At 41.6% G+C, this 23333-nt stretch overlaps 1 protein-coding gene across 1 annotated transcript in view; it reads right to left on the bottom strand.

Moving 5' to 3' along the window:
• slc1a1 (solute carrier family 1 member 1) overlaps positions 1-21193 on the bottom strand; it is a 68734-nt gene extending 47541 nt beyond the window's left edge. The window contains exon 1 of the mRNA XM_041186181.1: positions 21103-21193. Coding sequence (XP_041042115.1) covers positions 21103-21193 — 91 coding nt within the window. The remainder of the gene's footprint in view (positions 1-21102) is intronic.
• Positions 21194-23333: the final 2140 nt, after the last annotated feature.

The following is a 23333-nucleotide window of genomic DNA, read 5'->3' as shown; positions in this document are numbered from 1 at the left end:
ACTCTTAAACGCCTTCTGAAATTACCCATTAAAACACTCAATTGTATCAAGTCACTACCAAAAAGTTATATAATAATAAAACCTGAAGGGCCACCTGGCATCAACCTCATCACCGCAAATGACAAAGCCAGACTCTGCCAAGTCAACTTTGCAAAGTCGTCCTTACTAACATCTAGGAACTTGTGTAAAAATTGGGAGTACTGCCCCACAGACTCATCAAGCAACAGCCTGACATAGTCATACTCATCAAATAATATCTTACATACAATGTCCCAGACTCCTCCATCACCATCCCTGGGTATGTCCTGTCCCACCTGCTGAACAGACCTGGCACAGAAGTGCACAGTGGGGAGTGAGTGATGCTGGGAGTCCTCAGCATTGACTCCTCTGGACCCCATAAAGACTCAAAGCATCAGGTCAAACTGGACAAGGAAATCTCCTGCTGATTACCAACTACCACTCCCTCAACTGATGAATCAATACTATTCCTTGCCGAACGCAATTTGGAAGAAGCATTGAGGCTAGCAAAGGTACATAGTGTAGTCTTGATGGGGGACTGCATTGTGCATCACCAAGCATGACTCAGTAGCATCACTACTAATTAAGCTGGCTGAATCCTGAAGGGTATATCTGCCACACTGGGCCTGTGGCATGTGGTGAGAGAAACAACATGATGAAAAAACCTCCTTGACCTGGTCCTCACCAATCTAACTGCTGTAGATGCATCTATCCATGATAGTATTGGTAGGTCTAAACACCACACAGTCCTTGTAGTGACAAAGTCCTGCCTTCACACTGAGAACATCCTCTATCATATTGTGAGGTACTGCGCCCATGCTTAAATGGGATAAATTCAGAACAAATCTAGTAGTTTAGAGCTGGGCATTCATGAAGTGCTGTGGGCATCAGCAACAGCAGAATTGTATTCCAAGCACAATCTGTAACCCCTGGCCCAGCATATAGGGGCCATATAGTGGGTATGTAGGGGGTATGATCAAGAAGTTCGCAGATATCACGACAATTGGTAGGATGGTAAATAGTGAGGAGGATAGCCATAAACTGTAGGAGGATATCAATGGATTGGTCAGGTGGGCAGAGCAGTGGCAAATGGAATTCAACCTAGAAAAGTGTGAGGTAATGCACTTGGGGAGGGCTAACAAGGCAAGGGATTACATTATGAATGGTGGGGCCCTGGAAAGAGATGAAGATCAGAGAGACCTTGCTGTCCATATCCACAGTTCTCTGAAGGTAGCAGGGCAGGTAGATAAGGCGGTTAAGAAGGCATATGGGATACTTGCCTTTATTAGCCAAGGCATAGAATACAAAAGCAGGGAGGTTATGCTGGAACTGTATAAATCGCTAGTTAGGCCACAACTGGAGTACTGCGTACATTTCTGGTCACCACATTATAGGAAGGATGTGATTGCACTGAAGAGGGTGCAGAAGAGATTCACCAGGATGCTGCCTGGGCTGGAGGGTCTGAGCTATGAGGAAAGGTTGGGTAGGCTGGGGTTGTTTTCCTTAGAGCAGTGAAAGTTGAGAAGGAACCTGATAGAGGTGTATAAGATTATGAGGGGCATAGATACAGTGGATAGGAAGGCATTTTCTCCATTAGTAGAGAGGTCAATAACCAGGGGGCATAGATTTTATGGTAAGAGGTAGAAGGATAAGAGGGGAGTTGAGGAGAAATTATTTCACCCAGAGGATGTTGGGAGTCTGGAACTCACTGCCTGGTTGAGTTAGAAACTCTTGTAACATTTAAGAAACATTTAGATATTCACTTGCATTGCCATAGCCTCCAGGGCTATGGGCCAAGTGCTGGAAAATGGGATTAATGTAGTCAGATTTTTGTTGACCGGCGTGGACACGATGTGCCAAATGGCCTCATCCTGTGCTGTAAACGTCTATGAGTCTATGAGTCAAATCCATCTCTCTATAATTTTCATCAAGTCAGTTAACTAACACAGGTTAAATAAAGAATGTGGGAGGGCCAGAACAAGGCATACATAAAAATGAGGTACCAACCTGGTGAAACTACAACACAGGACTACATGTATGCTAAACAGTCAAAGCAGCATGCAATAGAGATAAACACTCCCATAAGGGAGTGCAGTCCAGCACTGAGTCAAAGCTCTGCAGTCCTGACACATTCCATCCCAAATGATGGCAGAGCTTAGCAAGTGAATGCAAAAGGCAGAGCTGAAGAATATGCAACCACCTTCAGCCAGAAGTGTTGAGTGGGTGACCCATCTCGGCCTCCACCCGAGATTCCCACCATCATGGGTGCCAGTCTTCAGCCAATTTGATTCACGCTACCTGATGTCAAGAAATATCTGAGTTTACTGGATACACTTTTGGGCCCCAAAATCATCCTAGCTGCCGTACTGAAGATTTGTGCTCCAGAACCAGCCATGCCTTTAGCCAAGCTGTTCTAGTACTGCCACAAGACTGGTATCTACCTGATAATGTGGAAAATTGCTCAGGTATATCCAATCCAAACCAAGCAGGACAAATACAATTCAGCCAATTGCCATCTCATTAGTCTACTCTCAATCGTTGGCAAAGTGATTGAATGTACTATCAACATTGTGAACAAGCAGCACTCACAAAAAATCTGCTCACTGATACTTAGTTTGGGTTCCAACAGACCAGTGGACTTCAGACCTCATTACAGCCATAGTCCAAATATAGACAAAAGAGCTGAACTCCTCAGGTGAGGTAAGGGTGACTACGCTTGACATCAAGGCAACATTTGACCGAATGTGGCATTAAGGAGCCCTAGCAGAATTGAAGTCAATGGGGATTGTGGGAAAACTCTTCACCAGCTGGAGTCATACATAGCACAAAGGAAGGTGGTTGTTGGTGGCATCATGATAATGTCACAGGGCTAGTAATCTCAAGGACATGGCTAATGCTCTGGTCACAGGTTCAAATCTCACCATGGCTGTTGGCAAAATGTAAATTAAACTAATGGAATCTGATAGCCATAAAGCTATCATTGATTGTTGTAAAAACCCATCTGGTTCACAAATGAAGGAAATTTGCCATCCTTACTACATGTGACAGATCCACAGTAACATGGTTGACTTTGAATTGCCTTCTTAAATGGCTGAGAAAGCCACTCAATTCAAGGGCAGTTAAGGATAGAGCAATAAAAGTTGGCCTTGTCAGTGACGTCCATATTCCATGGACAAATAAAAAAAATGTGTAAATATTTTCAGGCCAGTTCTTAACATCAGACATATGGCAGCTGACAAAGTTGCATTGGCAGGCTCCTGCAGTAGTACCAAAAATATAAATTATAGTTCTAATCTTCATTCTGAATCTTGGATTTTAGTTTGATTTTACCTATTGGGGGCAATTTGATGGCTTTTTCCTTTGATTTGCATTCATTAATTTTCGATGCATTAATTCTGGCAGAAGAGGTGTCACCCTGGGAGTGCAATTTCATCAAATTATCTCTGTATTTTTCAGACTAGGTTTGACCCTGGTTTGCTTCTTATCCTCTGTTCTTAAGTTTTAGTTTGACACGTTTTGAAGAAATTGGGTAGATAATATCTGCTGGGCTGGCAACCAATGACAGGTGCATTTCTCCAATCTTTTCAAAGGTGAACTGATACACTTGCCAAATTAAACCAGGCCAGATATGAAACATTAAGCTGTTTTTTTCACAGATAGTAAGGAACTAGATAGAGTAACAGCTAAAACAGATTCCACAAATTTAACACAAGTTCATGTCCTCAAAAAATGCTAAAAGAAACATGCCTTGTCCCTTTGGTGGATTGGATAGCATTTTACATAGAATTACATCAAATGTACAGCACAGAAACTAACCATTCAGCCCAACTGGTGAATGCTTGTATGAAAGCAAAATACTATGGATGCAGACAATGCTGGAAAAGCTCAGCAGGTCTGGCAGCATTTATGGAGAAACAGAGTTAATGTTTCGAGTCCGTGTGACTCTTCTTCAGAGCTCTGAAGAGTCATATGGACTCGAAAAGTTAACTCTGTTTCTCTCTCCATATGGTGAGTGTTTGTGCTTATGATCCAGATGAGCCTCCTCCTACCTTACTTGATCTCACCCTGCTAAGGAGCCTTTCTGTTCCTTTCTCCCTCAAGTGTTTGCCTAGCACCCCCTTAAATTCATCGATGCTATTCACCTCAACCACTACATGTTCTACATTCCCACCACTCTCCGGGTGAGGAAGTTTCTCATAAATTTTATTGCATTTATTACTGACTACCTTACATTCATGCCCTTTAGCTAACGGGGGAAACATCTACCATATTCTACACTATCAAGCTGCTTCATAATCTTAAATATCTCTATCAGGTCACTTTGCAGCCAAAGGAAAAGAGATCCAGCCTGTTCAATCTTTCCTGATAGTTGTAATCTCTTGATCTTCGGTATCTGGGCAACTTTTATTTGCAAGATCTGACTCCTCCACCTTTAGCTTCCAACTCTTATCCAAAAGATCAGCTTCAGAGGAAAATCAAAACCAAATTTCCTCACAAAGTGGGATTTTTATTTCTTTCCTTGTTACCCTCATCCTAAGAAACAAAGTGGGGGGCAGGGGGGTGAATTCCTTCCCCTGCAGGAATTTGCTAGCAGGCTTTTAATAAAACTGACTACTCTCTCACCCAAGAATACATTCGCCAGGCATCTCATGCCATGCCATGTGATTAAAATCACCAAAGCATTATGCATTAATATACAGGCTGGGATTCTCCGACCCCATCATGACAGGATCCGCTGCGGGAGATTTAGCGGCCCAGCCAGAAGTCCATTGACTTTCGGCAGGACCAGATGATCCTGGCAGCAGATGGGGCTGGAAAATCCCACCATAGTCACACCTACATCAGAGATGAAGTGGAGGTTTATTCTTGTAAAGAAGCTAAAATATGTGGGTTTGTGCCGACCAGAATAAAGGTGCAAACTATACAAACTCATGCCACGTAAAATCATACAAGCAGCATAGACAGGAAAGTTTTCTTTCATTAATTTCGGTCATTCATATCATCGCAACGAGTGTGAATATTAGTTGATCACCCACAAATAAATGACCAATTGCTTCATGTCCCTCTATTCTGGCTGATAAGCCTGGAGAGAAGCAATAGATCTTTGTTGTTTTAGTCTGAAATACACTATTGTGGTGTGATGTTCCCTCACATTGATCATCGGGTTTCAATAAACATCTTCAATGTCTGTAATTATGTTTCTTTTCAAAAAACCTGCCTGAATTCACTGTTTTAAAGCACAGCATTTCAAGTATAAAAAAATCCCAAAATCCTTTTTATGAATAAAAGTTCTTCAAAAATCCCAAAATTTGACAGTCACATAGAAGATAGTGCATAATCTCCAATGACATAACTCCACCTATTTTATATTCAGCATTACAAATGGTTTAGAATGCATCAAATAGAGGTATAATTAAGTCTGCATCGTTTTTGCATATTGAGAGGTTGAAATGACTGAGTGTCATGGCTTACTAATGTCAATTCATGAGTTACAGACTTAGAATATGCTTTGGTGTTTTATATATATATATAGCAATATAATACTTTTACCTCAGCTTATATTTTTTAAAAATTCTGGTGTCATGGGCAATAGTGATATTCAAATGTAACTCATATTATTACTTGATAGTATTAATTGACAGAGAGTAAGGGAATTATTTTTGAACTGCATAGCAAAGGTGGAAATGCAAACATACAAATTAGGAGGAGGAGTAGGGTATTTGGCCCCTCAAGTCTTCTCCACCATTCAATAAGATCATAGCTGATCTGATTGTGGCCTCAATTCCACTTTTCTTCCTATACCCTATACCCTTCGACTCCCTTGTCAATCAAGAAACTATCTAACTCAGCCTTAAACATATACAATGACCCAGCCTCCATCACTCTGGAGTTCTGCAGACTCATCTCCCTCTGAGAGAAAAAAATTCTCATCTCCATCTTAAGTGGGAGACCCTTTATTTTTCAGCTGTGTCCCCCAGTTCTAGTCTTTCCTACAAGGGGGAGCATCCTTTCAGCATTGACCCTCTCAAGCCCCCTCAGAATCTTATATGTTTCAATAAAATCGCCTCCCATTCTTCTAAACTCCAATGGAGTCAAATCTGTCTAACCTTTCCTCATAAGTTAACCCCCTCATTCCAGGAATCAGTCAAGTGAATCTTCTCTAAACTGCTGCTCAAGCAATTATGTCCTTTTTTAAATAAGGAGACCAAAACTCTACACAAAAGTCTGGATGTGGGTCTCATATCTAGACACTATACAACTGTAGCAAAACAACCCTACTTTCATGTTCCATTCCCCTTGTAATAAACAAGAACATTCAATTTGCCTTTTTAATCACTTGTACCTGCATACTAATTTTTTTGTGATTCAACTACCAGAATATTCAGATCCCTCCGTACATCCGAGTTCTACAATCTCTCTCCATTTACATAATATACTGCTTTTTTCCATTCTTCCTGTCAAAGTGGACATGTTCCTATTTTATTACATTATACTCCATCTTCCAGGTTTTTGCCCATTCTCTTCAGCTATCTATATCCTTTGCAAAGGCTCCAGGGGCAGAATTTCACAGATGTCAGGCGGGCTCGGTGGGGGCAGAAGGCAAGCTGACCGCGATCGGGACTGAAAGGCGATTTCACGCTGGTGGGCTTATTAAGGTCCGCGCAGTGTAAAACGCAAGTGGCAGTGTGCGGGTGGGGGCAGTGAGTGAGGTGAGTGCAACTTTTGCGCATGCGCATGAGTGCCATCTGCAAATCTCCCTGAGGCACAGAGCAACCTTAGGGAGATGAACAGATTTAAAAAAAAAATTAAAAGAATTTATGAATGTTTAAAAAACATGCCCCCTCATGTGACTCTGTCACATGAGCAGCGGTCCGTTATTAATGAAAAATTAAAGTTTTCATTTTATTTTAATTTGCTTTCAGAAACCTCACCCACCCATGGATGACACTACCGAAAAAGTGCAAAGGCCGCTTGGCCTTTTCCCCTGCCCACCACTCTCAGGTTGGATGGGCAGCGAAAAATTTCTTTTAATTAACTTTTTAATGGCCTTAATAGGCCTTTTAATTGTAGGTGAGCACGTTGCCGACTCCAGCACCCACCCACCGACTGAATTATCATGCGACTGCACAATGATGTTCTGGACGCTCGCCCAACGTCATTGCGTGTCATTTTACACTCAGCTAGGTCGGGTGCGGACCTGCCCGTCAAGCTAAAGATTTTACCCCATATGTCCCCTTTACAACTTATTTTCCTGCCTACCTTTATGTCATCAGCAAATTTAGCAATCATACATTTGGTCCTGTCATCCAAGTCATCAATAAAATCAAGATTGTAAATAGTTGAGGCCCCGGCATTGATCCTGTGGCACTACACTTGTTACATATTGCCAATCTGAAAATGACCTATTAATGCCTACTCTCTGTTTCCTTTTAGCTAACCAATCCTCTATCCATGCTAATATGCTCCCCCTTACACTATGAGCTCTTAATTTGTGTAGTAACCTTGTGGCACCTTGTCAAATGCCTTCTGGAAATCTAAGTACACCACTTTCACAGGTTCCCCTTTATCCATGTTGCATGTTACTTCCTAAAGAACTCTAATAAATTAGTCAAACATGATTTCCTTTTCAAAAATACATGCTGACCCTGCTTGATTGCATCAAGATTGTATGTGGCCCGTTATAACCTCCTTAATTATAGATTCCAGCCTTTTCACTATGACAGGTGGGGAGCTAACTGGTCTGCAGTTTCCTGCTTTCTATCTCCCTCCTATCTTGAACAGTGGAGTTATATTTGCTATTTTCAAATCTGATGGAACCTTTCCAGAATCTAGGACATTTTGGAAAATTGAAACCAATCCATCTACTATCTTAGCAGCCACTTCTTTTAAGACCCTAGGGTGAAATTCATCAGGGCCTAAGGACTTGTCAGACTTTAGTTTTAATAATTTTCTCATTACTCTTTCCCTAGAGATTGTAATTATTTAAGATCCTCCCTCCCTTTCACCTCTTGAGGCACACTTATTTCTGGGAAGTTATTTGTATTCTCTACAGTGAAGACAGAGACAAATATCTGTTCAATTCATCTGCCATTTCCTTATTTTCCATTATTGATTCCCCCGACTAACTCTGTAGAGGACCAACGTTCACTTTACTTCCTCTTTTCCTTTTTAAATACCTGTAGAAACTCTTACTATCTGTTTTTATATTTCTAGCTATCTTTCTTTGTTGTCTAATTTCTCTCTCATTATTTTTAATAATTTTCTGCTGCTTTTTATATTAAATCCAATTTTCTAATCTGCCACTAATCTTTGCAGAATTGTAAACTTTTTCTTTTAATTTTATACCAATTTTAACTTGCTTAGTTAGCTTGAATGGTAATCCTTCCCCTAGGGTCTTTCTTTCTCACTAGAAAGTAGCTTTGCTGAGTGTTATGAAATATCTCATTAAATGTCTACCACTGCATCTCTATTGACTTATCCCTTAACCTAATTTCCCAGTTCACTTTAGCCAGCTCTGTCTTCATACCCTTGTTATTGCCTTTATTTATGTTAATAACACTAGTTTTAGATCCACTTTTCTCTTCCTCAAACTGAACGTGAAATTCTTTCACATTATAATTATTGCTACCTAAGGGCACCTTTACCATGAGGTCATTAATTGATAATGTCTCATTGCACATTGCCAGATCTAGAATAGCCTGCTCTCTGATTGGCTCTAGCATGTGCTACACTAAGAAATTGCCCCAAAAACACTATCTGAATTAATCTTCCAGGCTACCTTTGCGAATCTGATTCACCTAATCTATATCAGAATCAAAATCACCCATGATTATCACTGTACTTCTGTCACAAAGCTCCCATTATTTCTTCCTGTATACTCTGTCCTATAGTTTGTTTACTGTTAGGGGACCTATAAACTGCTCCCGCAAGTGACTTTGTGAGTTTACTATTTATTCTCTTAACCCAAACGGATTCTACATTTGGTCTGTAGAACTAAAGTCAACTCTATCATATTAATGTCATCCTTAATTAACAGAGTTACCCATCCTTCTTTTCCTAGCTTCCTGTCCTCCGGAAATGACACGTATTCTTGAATATTCAGGTCCTAGCCATCATCCTGCAGCCATGCCTCTGTGGTGGCTTTCAAGTTATACATATTTATTTTTATTTGTGATGTCAATTCATTTGTTTTGTTGTGAATTCTTCGTGCATTCAGATACAGATCCTTTAACTCTGTCTTTTTACCATTTTTGCAATCTCTGGCCTTATCTGCTAGTGCATTCTTAAGTTTGGACTCTCTGTCTCTTCCTGCCATACTCTGATTACATTTCTTATTGCTGCTACCTTGCTCTCTTGCCTTGTCTTCTCACTTTAATAGATCATATCTTACCATACTCGATTCCTTGCCCCCAACATTTAGTTTAAAGCCTTCCCTACCTCCCTCATTATACAACTCAACAGAACACTTGACCCAGCATGGCTCAGGTGAAGACCGTCCCAACGGTACAGTTCTCACTTTCCCCAGTACTGGTGCCAGCGTCCAATGAATCGAAACCCATTTCATCCACACCAATCTATGATCCACACATTCAACTCTTGCCAAATTTGTGGATGACACAAAAATAGGTAGGAAAGCAAGTGGTGAGGATGACACAAAGAGTTTACAAAGGGATATAGACAGGTTAAGTGAGAGGGCAAAAAAGTGGCATTTGGAATATAATGTGGGAAAATGTGAGGTTATGTACTTTGGCAGGAAAAAAAGAGGAGCTGATAATTATTTAAATGGAGAAAGACTGCAGGAAGCTGCAGCACAGAGGGATTTGGGAGTCCTTGTGCATGAATCCAAAAAAGCTAACATACAAGTTCAGCAGGTAATAGGGAAGACAAATGGAATGTTGGCTTTTATTTCAAAGGGAATGGAGTATAAAAATAGAGAAGTCTTGCTAAAACTGTACAAGGCACTAATTAGACCACACCTAGAATACTGTGAACAGTTTTGATCCCTTTATCTAAGGAAAGATATACTGGCACTGGAGGCAGTCCAGAGAAGGTTCACTAAGTTGATTCCAGGCATGGAGGGATTTTCTTATGAGGAGAGGTTGAATAGGGTGGACCTGTAATCATTGGAGTTTAGAAGAATGAGAGGCGACCTGATTGAAGCAAATAAGATTCTTAGGGGACTTGACAGGGTAGATGTTGAGAGGTTGTTTCCCCTTCTGGGAGAATCCAAGACCAGAGGGCATAATCTCAGAGTAAGGGGGCACCCATTTAAAACAGAGATGAGGAGGAATTTTTCTCTCAGAGGGTAGTTAATCTGTGGAATTCTTTACCTCAGAGGGCTGTAGAAGCTGGATCGTTAAGTATATTCAAGGTGGAAATAGATAGATTTTTAATCAGTAAGGGAATCAAGGGTTATAGGGAAAAGGCATAAAATGGAGCTGAAGATGATCAAATCAGCCATGATCTCATTGAATGGCGGAGCAAACTTGATGGGCCGAATGGCCTACTTCTGCTCCTAAGTCTTATGGTCTAACACCCTAAGCTTATTTACTTTGCACCAATTTGCTCGCGGCCCAGGTAATAATCCATAGACTATTACCTTTGAGGTTCTGGTTTTTTAATTTAGCCCCCAGCTGTTCATGCGTCCTCAGTGGAACCTCTTCCCTAGTCCTACCTATGTCTTTGGTACCTACATACATGGACCACGACCACGGAGTCCTGTCCCTCTCGCTGCAAGTTTCTCCCTAGCCCAGAGCAGATGTCCCGAAATACAGACCAGTGAGTCTCATGTCAGTGGTAGGGAAACTATTGGAGAAAATGTTGAAGGAGAGAATCTATCTCCACTAGGAGAGGCAAGGTTTGATCAGGGATAGTCAGCATGGCTTTGTCAAAGGGAGGTCATGCCTAACAAATTTGATTGAATTTTCTGAGGAGGTGGCCAGGTGTGTAGATGAGGGTAGTGCAGTTGATGTAGTTTAAGTGGATTTCAGCAAAGCCTTTGGAGACTTATAAAGAAGGCAAATGCACATGGGATACAGGGTAATTTGATAAGGTGGATTCAAAATTGGCTTAGTTGTAGGAGACAGAAGGATGCTTTAGTGACTGGAAGCCAGTGTCCAGTGGCATACCACAGGGATCTTTGCTGGGTCCCCATTTATTCGTCATTTATATAAACGACATAGATGACTATGTGGGGGAAGGATTAGTAAGTTTGCGAATGACACAAAGATTGGCCGGGTGGTTAACAGCGAGGTTGAGTGTCTTGGGCTACAGAAAGATATAGACAGGATGGTCAAATGGGCAGATAAGTGGCAGATAGAATTTAACCCTGAAAAATGTGAGGTGATACACTTTGGAAGGAGTATTTTGACAAGGAAGTATTCAATGAACAGCATGACACTAAGAAGCTCTGAGGAACAAAGGGACCTTGGCGTGTGTGTCCATAGATCTCTGAAGGCGGAGCGGCATGTTAGTGGGGTGGTAAAAAAGGCATATGGAACACTTGCCTTTATCAATCGAGGCATAGATTACAAAAGTAGGGAGGTCATGTTGGAGTTGTATAGAACCTTGGCGAAGCCACAGCTGGAGTACTGTGTGGTTTAACGTGATCGCCACATTATAGGAAGGATGTGATTGCACTGGAGGGGGTGCAGAGGAGATTCATCAGGATGTTGCCTGGGATGAAACATCTAAGTTATGAACAGAGGTTGGATAGACTTGGGTTGTTTTCGTTGGAGCAGAGAAGACTGAGGAGCGACCTGATCGAGGTGAAGATTATGAGGGACATGGACAGGGTGGATAGGGAGCAGCTGTTCCCCTTAATTGAAGGGTCAGTCATGAGGGGACACAAGTTCAAGGTGAGGGACGGGAGGCTTAGTGGGGATGTGAGGAAAACCTTTTACACAGAGGGTGGTGACGGTCTGGAATGCACTGCCTGGGAGGGTGGTGGAGGCAGGTTGCCTCACCTCCTTTAAAAAGTACCTGGATGAGCACTTGACACGTCATAACATTCAAGGTTATGGGCCAAGTGCTGGTAAATGGGATTAGGTAGGTAGGTCAGGTGTTTCTCACGTGTTGATGCAGACTCAATAGGCCTAAGGGCCTCTTCTGCACTGTGTGATTCTGTGATTCTGACACCAGGCAGGAAACATAGCCTTATGGGCTCCAGCTCTTGGCTACAGAGAACTGTGTCTATTCCCCTGACTATACTTCCCCTACTACCAGGATCAGTTCACTCATCCACCCTGCAGCCTCTACTTCCATCCATATAGATTGTAAGCACCTAGAACCTGTTGGACAATTGCAAAGGCTGAGGCTCCTCCACATCTACCTTCTGGGTTCCATTACCTGCCTCACTCATAGTCACGCCCTCCTTTCCCTGACCACTGACCAAATCAGAAGTTAAGGGACGAGACTGCCCTTGGTACAAAGTATCCAGGTAACATTACCCCCCACCCTGACGCATCAGAGTGTCTGCAGGTTAACCTCCAGTTCAATGACTCTGAGCCAAACCCTTCAAGCTGCAAACAATTATTACAGATCTGTTTCTCTGGATCACTCTGGTGTCTAGGAGTTCTCACATTTTGCAGTTGGAACACATCACCTGCCCTGCCATCTTTATTATTTTTCTTATTAATTTACAATTAGTAAATATTACTACTCCCAAAAACCTTTATTACTGCTAGTAAATCTTACTACAGCTAATAAAACCTTAAAATTACTAATAAATTACATAAGTTTTGAAGATGTGAAAGGACAGAATTTAAGCCAGTGTCAAGCAGGAATTGCTGATTAGCCAGAACTGTGGCTACAGCAAAACAGTCAGTACTCCTAGTGGTCAAAAATTCCTCAGACACTCTCCTTTCCATCTTACCATGCTACAAACAAATGCACAAAAAGGTTAAAGTGCATATGCACACATGGGGCTGAATTTTCCCCCCGTCAGGAGGGGAAGTTGATGGGCGGGCACATGCGGATGCGCTTCCAATCGGCGCCCCCTGATCGGAGGCATGGCACCATTTTACATGGGCGTAAGAGTGCACTCATCTCCCTGAGGCTAAGTGCAGCTTCAGAGAGCTCACCTCTAAATGTGAAAAAGCTCAAAATAGAAAATTAAAATTTCCCTAAAATGTCCCCTCATGTGACAATGAGTTGGGACACATGAGTCGGGACACGTTCATAATTTCCAAAGAAACTTTATTAAAATTTTTAAAACCGTACATGAAACCTCATCCCACCCGTGGATGAGATTCCATGTTTTTTCTAGTTCGCGCCGGGTCTCCTGGCCTGCCCGCCAACCTTAAGGTTGGACGGGCAGGTCCACTAATTACTTTAACTGCTCTGTCAATGGCCTCATTTGGCCATTGAAAGGTCGGCGGGCCCGCGGCTGATTTTGCTGTAACCCCGCCTTCCTGAAAATTTAAATGGGGCGGGGTAACGTCGGGAGTTCTGCCTGACATCACCGCGCGTCATGTCACACATTGGCAAGCGGGCTCCACCCCCGCTCGCTGACGGTAAAATCCAGCCCATGCTTATGAGCATTAAGGTTACATGCCGAATGATGCTGTCCATTTCTTGTTTGTGAATTTGAATTCACAATTATCCATATGTGGTTAATACACTGGACAACAATGTCCTAAACTTTAATCCAGCATAATACTAATCTAGTTTTGCTTTGGCTATTTAAGATACATCACTGAGATAACCATTGTTTAAACCATCACCTTTCCACCCATTTATTCCATAATAGTAGACTGAGGGGTTGGCAGGATTCCTTTTCCAATGACCATGTCCTACGTACAAGTGGGTAGTCAGGAAGAAAATGATGTTGGATGGTGCACGTGGATTGCAAACTAAACACTGGAATTCAAAGTTTCTTCTGCGATAAAGAGAAGAAAATGAGTGAGCAACTCAATCCATAATGCTCTTATGCAACCCTTTAAAAGCCATTTCTAAATTCCCTTTAGAGAAGGGATTAGAGAATCTCTAGCAGAAGAAATATATTTCTCAGTGGAATAAAAGTAAAATATTGTGGTTTCTGGAAATCTGAAATAAAAAGAGAAATTACTGGAAACACTCAGCAGGCCAGGCCGCATCTATGAAGCGATCGGAAACATTAACAGTTTCTCCCTTGACAGGTGCTGCCTGCCTTGCTGAGTGTTTGCAGTGTTTTCTCTTATATTTAGCACTTCTTGCTGCTTTGGCTTTCCACACAGATAGACTTGCATCTTTGCTTTTGGAATTTGTACATAAGATCATAAGAAATAGGTACAGGAACAGGCCATTGTGTCTGTTCTGCCATTCAGTAAGCTGACCTGATTGTGGCCTTAACATCACTTTCATGCATGCCCAGCTCTGCCCACCTTGCCCCAACCCTTGAGTCCCCTGTAGATCAAAAATCTGTTAAACACAGCCTTGAATACTGTATACCTTGGGGCAAAATTTTGCCATCATTGGGCAGGCACGGCGGGAGTGAGCAGGACCAGCCGCAAAAGCAATCACCACCCGCGATCGGGGCCCGACCACGATTTCACACTGGCGGGCAAATTAAAGCCTACCAAGCATAAAGTGTGCACTGCAGTGCTCAGCGCTGCCTGTGTTGTGGGGCGGAGGAGAGTGAGCGCGGAGGTTCATGCATGCGCATAGGTGCGTACAGAAAAAGCTCCCTGTGGCACAGCTGCCTCAGGGAGTTGAGGATTTTTGAAAATAAAGAAGAAAGATTTTATAAATGTTAAAAAAATGTCCCCTCATGTGACTCTGTCGCATGATCAGGGATATGTTATGAATGAAATTTAAACATTTTTATTTGCTGTTGGAAACCTTATCCCGACCGTGAATGAGGTTTCCAAAAAAATTCAAAGTCCATTTGGCCTTTTCGCCTGCCTGTCAACTGCAAGGTTGGACGGGCAGTGAAAAATTTAACTTAATTATTACATTAATAGCCTTAATTACATTAATAGGCCTGTTAATCATTGGTGGGCGCGCCGCCGACTCCCGCATGTGCCCGCTGACCAAAATATTGCGCATCATTTTATGCTTGTTCAGGTTGGGCATGCGCCCATCCAATGAGTGCAATATTCCGCCCTTGGTGTATAAGTTGACCTGGCATATTAAACAACCCCATTTTCTCAGGCCCAAAAATCATGTTTTTGCATATACTCACTGTATAAGAGGGAACTGAGAGTGCAAATTGCAGAGGCACTAGTGATAATCTTCAAGCCTTCCTTAGACACAGGGGAGGTGCCAAAGGACTGGAGAATTGCGACTGTTACAACATTGTTCAAAAAGGGGTGCAAAGATAAAGCTGGCAACCACAGGCCAGTCAGTTTGATCTCAGTGGCAGGTAAACTTCTGGAGACTATAGTACGGGATAAAATCACTAATCACTTAGACAGAATAATTAAGGAAAGCCAGCATGGATTTATTAGGGGAAAATCATGTTTAACTAACTTGCTGGAGTTTTTTGAGGAGGCAACAGAGAACGTTGATAAAGGAAACGCTGTTGATGTGATGTATATATATTTTCAAAAGCCATTTGATACAATGGCACACCACAGACTTGTGGGCAAAATTCTGGGTCATGGAATAAAAGTGAAAGTAGGCACTTGGATAGGAAATCGGCTGAGTGACGGGAAACAGAGGGCAGAATTCTCTGGTTGGCAGGCGGGGGTGGGGGCGGGGTCCGCTTGCCGATGCATAAAATGATGCGCAGTGACATCAGGTGGACGTCCTGACGTCATTGCGCGCCATTTAGATTTTCAGTTCGGCAGGCACGCAGCCATCTTGGCTGTGCACCCGCCGAACTGGCAAAGGCCTTTTAAGGCCATTTAAATAGTAAATAGTCAATTAGCTGAGCTGCCCATCTAACCTTAAGGTTGGCAGGTAGGCGAAGAGCCCAGGCGGCTCTTCATGGAACCTCATCCACGGGCGGGGTGAGGTTTCATGAAGTGTGTTAAAAGTCAATAAAAATTTTTAAAATAATTCTTTCACATGACCCAGCTCATGTGACAGTGTCACATCAAGGGACATGTTTTAAAAGTTTTTATTTCCCTTTATTTAAATTTGCACATGTCAAACCGATCTCCCTGAGGCACCTCCGTGCCCCAGGGAGATCTCTGTGCTCTTTCGCGCGCATGCACAAAAAAGTGCAGGAAACAACTCAAGGAATCCCCCCCCGTCCGCACAGGGAGCGCTCAGCAATTCCGGGCGTGTGTCACACTGGGCAGGCCTTAACTGGCCCGCCCATGAAAAATGGCGGTTTGTCCCCGATCGGGGGTGCTGATTGGGTTCATGCCTGTCACCGCATGACCCTCCACCCCCCGACAGGGGGAAAAATCAGCCCAGAGAGTAATGATAAATGATTGTTTTTCAGGTTGGAGGAAGGTTTGTAGTGGAGTTCCTCAGAGGTCAGTGTTGGGATCCTTGCTCTTCCTGATATATATTAATGACCTATACTGTGGTGTGCAGGGCATGATTTCAAAATTTATGGATGATACAAAGATTGGAAAGGCTGTCAAATGTGACCGAGTTGGTCTTGAACTTCAAAAGGATATAGACATGTTGGTGGATTGGGCAGACAAGTGGCAGATGACGTTCAACGCCAAGAAGTGTGAGGTGATTTGTTTGGCAGGAAAGATATGGTAAGACAGTATAAGATAAAGGGAGAGCTTCTAAATGAGGTGCAGGAACAGAGGGACTTCGGAGTACACCTACATAGATCATGGAAGATGGCACGGCATGTTGAGAGAGCAGTTAATAAAGTATATAGTAACTTAGGCTTTATTAATAGGGGCATTGAGTACAAGAGTAAGGAGGTCATGTTAAACTAGTTAGGCCTCATCTGGAGTACTGCTTCCAGTTCTGGGCACCACACTTGAGGAAAGATGTGAAGACATTGGAGAGAGTACAGAGGAGATTCAGAAGAATGATTCCAGGGATGAAGAACTATAGCTACGAGGATAGATTGCAGAGGATGGGACTGATTTCCTTGGAGAAAAGAAAGCTGCAAGTATATCCCTCCATAAGTAAGGAGACCAAAACTAGAAACAATACTCTTGTAGCGGTCTCACCAATGTCCTGTACAGTAGTAGAAAGACTGTTATACTTCATGTCCCTTGCAACAAAGGCCAACATTCCATTTGCCTGCTTGCTTATTTGCAGTACCTGATTGCTAATTTCTTGTGACTCATGTACAAGGGCACCGAGATCCCTCTGTGCATTAGCATTCTGCACTGTCTTTCCGTTAAGTAATACTCTGCTTTTATATTCTTACCAACAAAGTGGACTTCACATTTTCTCATATTATACTCCATCTGCCAATTTTTTTCCCACACAATTAACTTATCCATAGCCCTTTGCAGACTCTTTATGTCCTCCCACAACTTGCTTTCCTATTTATCTTTGTATCATCAGAAAATTTGGCTACAACACCATCTGTCCCTTCACCAAGTCATTAATATACATCGTAAATAGTTGAAATGAGTTGAGAGTGCCACTGATCCCTGTGACACTCCACTATGTTACAGTTTGTCAACCTGAAACTGACCCAATTATCAGGACTCCCTTTTGCCTGTTAGGTAGCCAGTCCTCTATCCATGTTAATATATCACCCTCAACACCATAAACTCTTATCTTGTACAGTAACATTTTATGCAGTGTTCTGAACCGAGGCTAAACCCCTAAGCTATTAATTATGGACTGATAACATTTTGTTTAAAGTAGGTAAAGTTTGGGACTCAAGACACTTGTTCAGTGAATAAAGCTACAATATTCCATGGGTTTTGAACAAACAAAAAAAACTTTACTATACAAGGTCAACAATCTACAATATCTATCTTATACTCAAACATATGAGGTACATGTAAACTAACAGGCAAACTGTGGTCGAATACATCACACCATAATAAATGACAGATGCAACCAAATCAGAGTCAACAGATTTCTCAACAATCCTCCCAGACATCAGTAAATACTGTGAGTCAAACAATCTCACTGAAACTCTGTCTCTCTCATGAGGGATTCCAGTATTCACCTTGGAAAATCATGCCTTGGAATTCTCTCCAAAAGTCACACCAACTCGGATGACATTAACAACGGCCCACATTGCAGGGTTTCAATCTCATGCCATGAGATTCCGTTCCCCTGGATTCCTGAGTATGAACTCAAGCACTAACTTACAAGCAGAACTTCAGCTCCTCGGCCGGGCTAAGCAGAACATCGCTGCTCCAAAAGGACACCTTTTCCCCAACAGCCCACAGCACAAAGTCAACACCCTTCTCCTGCCTTCTTAGAACTTCTGGGCTTCTCCTGATCCCTCTTCAGTTAAAGTCTGATACCTGAAGCTCTTTTCTTGTCTGGAGCTTGTTTCTCTGCTCATCTCTTTTTTTTCCCTTAACTTAACTGGGACCTGTCTCTGTCCCCTATCTGGGACTTCCTTTTTGGACCTCTCCCTGTCCTCTCTCCCTGGAACACTTGACTTTTCATTGAAACTGACTCACTAAAGTTGACTGTGTCAGAACAGCTGTTCGCTGACCTTTGAACTTATCTGGTGACTGATCACAACAGCCTAAAAGGGTCCTGCCCTTGTTACATATGAATTAGGAGCAGGAGTAAGCCACTCGGGCTCTCGAGTTTACTCTGCCATTCAATAAAATCATGGCTGATCCGATTGTAACCTCAACTCCACATTCCTACCTACCGCTGAGAACCATTAATCTTTCACCCTCTTGCTTATCAAGAATCTATCTACCTCTGCTTTAAAAATATTCAAAGACTCTGCTTCCACCTCTGAGTAAAAACTTCTCCTCATCTCTGTCTTAAATGGGTGCCCCTTATTTTTAAAGTTACCCCTAGTTCTAGACTCTCCCGCAAAAGGGAACATTCTTTTCACATACACCCTGTTAAGTCCCCTCAGGATCTTATATGTTTCAATCAAGTCACCTTAGTCTTCTGAACTCCAGCAGATACAAGCCTAGCCTGTCCAGCCTTTCCTCATTCCAGGTATTAGTCTAGTAAACCTTCACTGAACTGCTTCCAACACATTTACATCCTTCCTTAAATAAAGAGACCAGTCTCACCAATGCCCTGTTTAACTGAAACAGAAACTTTACTTTTGTATCCAATTTGATAATATTCTATCAACTTTCCTAATTATTTGCTGTACTGTATACAAACCTTTTGTGATTCATGCAATAGGTTACTAGGCAGAAACAAATGAAACAAGCATTGGAACATCCTGTACTTGAACCGTTACAACCTCCACAGGCTGCTAACTTTTATAGCACTTGCGGACACAGGAAAAAATAGTTTCATCAGTCGCACCTTATTGAATGTTTATTGGAAATCCAAATACAAGGCATATACTGGTACCCCTTTATCCACCGTGTTTGTTACACCTTTAAAGAACTCATAAATTTGTGAAACACAACTTCCCATTCTCTCTGTGGAAGCACCTATTATTACAACCCATCGATTCTATTGCTCCATGTATCATTTTTGCAACTATATCATACATAGGGAAACTTCCCTGACTCTTCCACTTGGAATAGCAGTGTAATATCTTTGCTTACATCCTTAGGATTGTACCTCCAATTTCTACCAAAATTCAGAAAGTCACTGGGCATAATGAGTGTTCAGTGTGTGCCATTCACTTCAGCTGGGCACAAGGCACTGAAACATACAAACCATGCATTCGTTTTTGTGCAGTAAAGCCAGGCTGCATCCATCTGATGCAACAAAATGTGAATCTGGCTGATTATAGGTAGTTTCAAGTGCTGATTTTAAAAGAGAAGTTCACTTTGGTAATATACCAACATTAGAATACTGGGTTAATGCTGATACAAGCTTAACTTTGGCACTAAATTAACTTTATGTAAACAATACCAAGAATAGAGGTGAACTGGGATCGATGCACTATAATAAATATTGCATTCATCTCAGAGAAAAGGCTTGACTGGGTATGTTACTTACACAATGTCTGAGTACAGCCACCAGTTTAGAGAGATGCTGGTGATAACGTCCTACACATGGAATTCAAAGGCTACAGAATGAAGGTTAAGAACAGATGTAGTTTGTATGAAGGATCTGCTGTCAGAAATATTAACTGTTTCTCACTCCACAGATACTATCAGATCGGCTATGTATTTTTAGTTTTTATTTCAGGGTTCCAGAATCCGCTGTATTTCTCTTTAGTATTATTAGTTTTTCAGGTATTTAATTAGGAAATTATATGCCATATTAGCTAATATATATCTTCGACCTTTATTAGTTCCCCAGGGACAAGCTCTTTAAGTCAAAGGGAGCTTTGTATACTCACTCTCTCTGTGGAAATGCTCAATTAAGGTAAAATTCCTTCTCCTAACAGACTGAGAGAGTATGTATACTGTCATATCACAAGGAAGGTACTGATAAAACAGGCCATCCAGCCCATCTTAAATTAGTTATGTAGAAGTACGGTCCTCCACAACAATTTCTTAAATGATTCCAGTGTCTCCACTACCTTGGAAATCCATTCCACATGTTAGTCAGACAACATCTTAACCCATATCACTCGTGCAAATCTCTCAGAGTACCAAGACATCAGCCTGTGAGAAGGTTGTTTGCTCACCTTCTGGGAATAATAAGTAACATGAGGTAACCTAATAAATAGTGTGGGGAAAATAAAATTAAATGAGGAGATTAAAATCGATGCACATCAACTAATAGGAGCTCTATTGGGTCTAACAACTCTTACATTTACAGGCTTGTGCAGGTACTTCAATTCCAGTGAGACATGTTCCACAATAAGAAATTGCTTTCAGGCATTTGTTATTATGCAGTTGTAATAGAGGCTAAGATAATGGAATTCCGTATATTTTGTTAAAACCTGCAATTTAAGCATGCAAATCAAAATCAGATGTGCTATAAGGGCGTTCATATAAACACACGGATATTAAAACCGACAAGATCTAGCATATGATTCAATTTTATGCATAATTCTATATACTAATATTAGTAGTAATTACCAGAACGAATCTGTTCTTTTACAAAGGAATGACCAACGTATAAAAACAAAAGGATTCAGGAATCTACAGATTCAATGCTTACCTAAGACAACAGCGACAATTGTGCCCATGAGCAACCAGTTCTTCTTCAGAAGAGCTCTAAAATCACATCCATTTACGAATTTCTTCCCCATGTCTATTTCACGGCTAGAATGCAGAGGAAATACATGCATTTTCAAGCACACACATACACACTAAAAAGACAGTACTGAAGTCGGTGTGAAATGCTGCTGCCTCCACTCCACTGCACTGTATTCCGTCACTGCAGACAAATCCAACCACTTCATGCACTCAGTTGTAACTAAGTACCGCCCCCTCCGAATGCAGTGAGAGGAACCTAACAATGGCCACATCGAACCATGCTTTTTAAAATGCCCCGTCCATCATTTAATCATAGATTCTGAACCTTCCGCGGGCAACTAGTAGAATCAAGACAACATCTACTGGCATATATATTAGAGATCATTTTTCATTATAAATGTTGAAATAAAAATGCTTGAAATTGAACATAAAATGGGACTTTTGAAAAGGAAAATATTTTTCTCTGCTTACTTACAAAACCGAATGTGACGTTTGTGAAGAACTATCAAAATAGGGGAAATGTGTGATAGTTATGATTAAAAAGAGTGAAATTGAGCTCAAGCCTATTTAATTAAATGCAGTAGTAACACTGAAGTGGATTACATATTTAAGCCAAAATATGTGAATCTCACTCCAAATAAACTTAGAATTCTGGAATCTGCTTTCTTTCAAATTTATGCACTTCTGTCCCTCTACTTCTGAAGGCCACAGTTCATTAAATGATCAGTCCTGAATTACTAAACCTGTTTACGTGTACAGATGTAATATATCAAGAATTTACTCATCCAACATTAGCTAAAGGTTTCCGACAGAACGGCTGTTTATGAATATCTTACTTTCTATTAAATGTCAAAAGTTTTCAAAACAGGATCAATTTCATTGTTAAGGTGTCTAGACTCAGTGGGATTTGGCCATCTATCATAATTGCAAGCATCAGAAAATAGTCCAACACTGAGAAGCAGTTCACTCGTAAAAATAACACGGATATTTCAGCACTGAAGGACTTGCCTTCTAACCAGAAGGTGAACCATTCTGAGTCAAAAGGCTGCCTGTCAATTATACTTATTTGCATCAATTGGACATTTGTAAATAGTTCTCAGTCTGGGTAATGAGATTATAAGCCAAATACAACTGGACAAATAATGGCATATAGTGGATGCACATTACTATTAATACACAAATCAACAAGTTCAGACGAGTACAGAAACAAGGGTGATGTTTAACAAGCAAGGGAAGGCAGATATGGTAATTGCATGGAGTTAAAGCCCTTAGAAGATTAGGAGAGCAAAAGGGGGGGGGGGCATGAAAAAACATTGGCAGGTAAAATAAAGGAAAATCAAAGTTATTTTCCAAATACATTAATAGTAAGAGGATAACTAAGAAAAGAGTAGGGCCCATTAAGGATCATAGTGGTAATTTGTGTGTGGAGCTGGAAGACATAGATAGGGTTCTAAATGAATATTTTGAGTCGGTGTTCACAAGTGAGAGGGATGACATGGGTGTGGAAATCAGACAGAAGGACTGTGATATAATTAAAGAAATTAGCATAGAAAGGGAGGAGGAGCTAAGTGATCTGGCAGACTTAAAAGTAGATAAATCTCCAGGCCTGGACGAAATGTATCCCAGGCTGTTGAGTGAGGCAAGGGAGGAGATAGCAGGGGCACTGGCAATATTTTTCAATACCTCCCTGACCATAGGAGAGGTGCCAAACATCTGGTGGACAGCCAATGTGGTACCATTATTCAAGAAGGGAGGAAGGGATTAACCAGGGAACTACAGGCCAGTCAGTCCAATCTCAGTTGTGGAGAAACTATTGGAAGCGATTTGGAGGGACAGAATTAATCTACACTTGGAGATGCAGAGATTAATCAAGGAAAGTCAGCATGGTTTTGTTAAGGGAAGGTCATGTCTGATCAAGTTGAGTGAATTTTTCAAAAAGGTGACCAGGTGTGTAGATGAGAGCAATGCATTGGACTTCAACAAGGCTTTTGATAAGGTCATGCATGGGAGACTTGTAACGAAGGTAAGAGCCCATGGGATCCAAGGCAATTTGGCAAATTGGCTGAGTGGCAGGAAGCAGAGGATGATGGTCGAGAGGTGTTTTTGTGACTGGATGCCTGTGTCCAGTGGCGTTCCACTGTGCTGGAAAATGGGATTAGAATAGTTAGGTACTTGTTGTACCAGTGCAGACTT

This window comes from Carcharodon carcharias, chromosome 4 (assembly GCF_017639515.1).
Source record: "Carcharodon carcharias isolate sCarCar2 chromosome 4, sCarCar2.pri, whole genome shotgun sequence".
Lineage (NCBI taxonomy): Eukaryota > Metazoa > Chordata > Chondrichthyes > Lamniformes > Lamnidae > Carcharodon > Carcharodon carcharias.
This window is presented reverse-complemented; position numbering and strand designations above follow the sequence as displayed.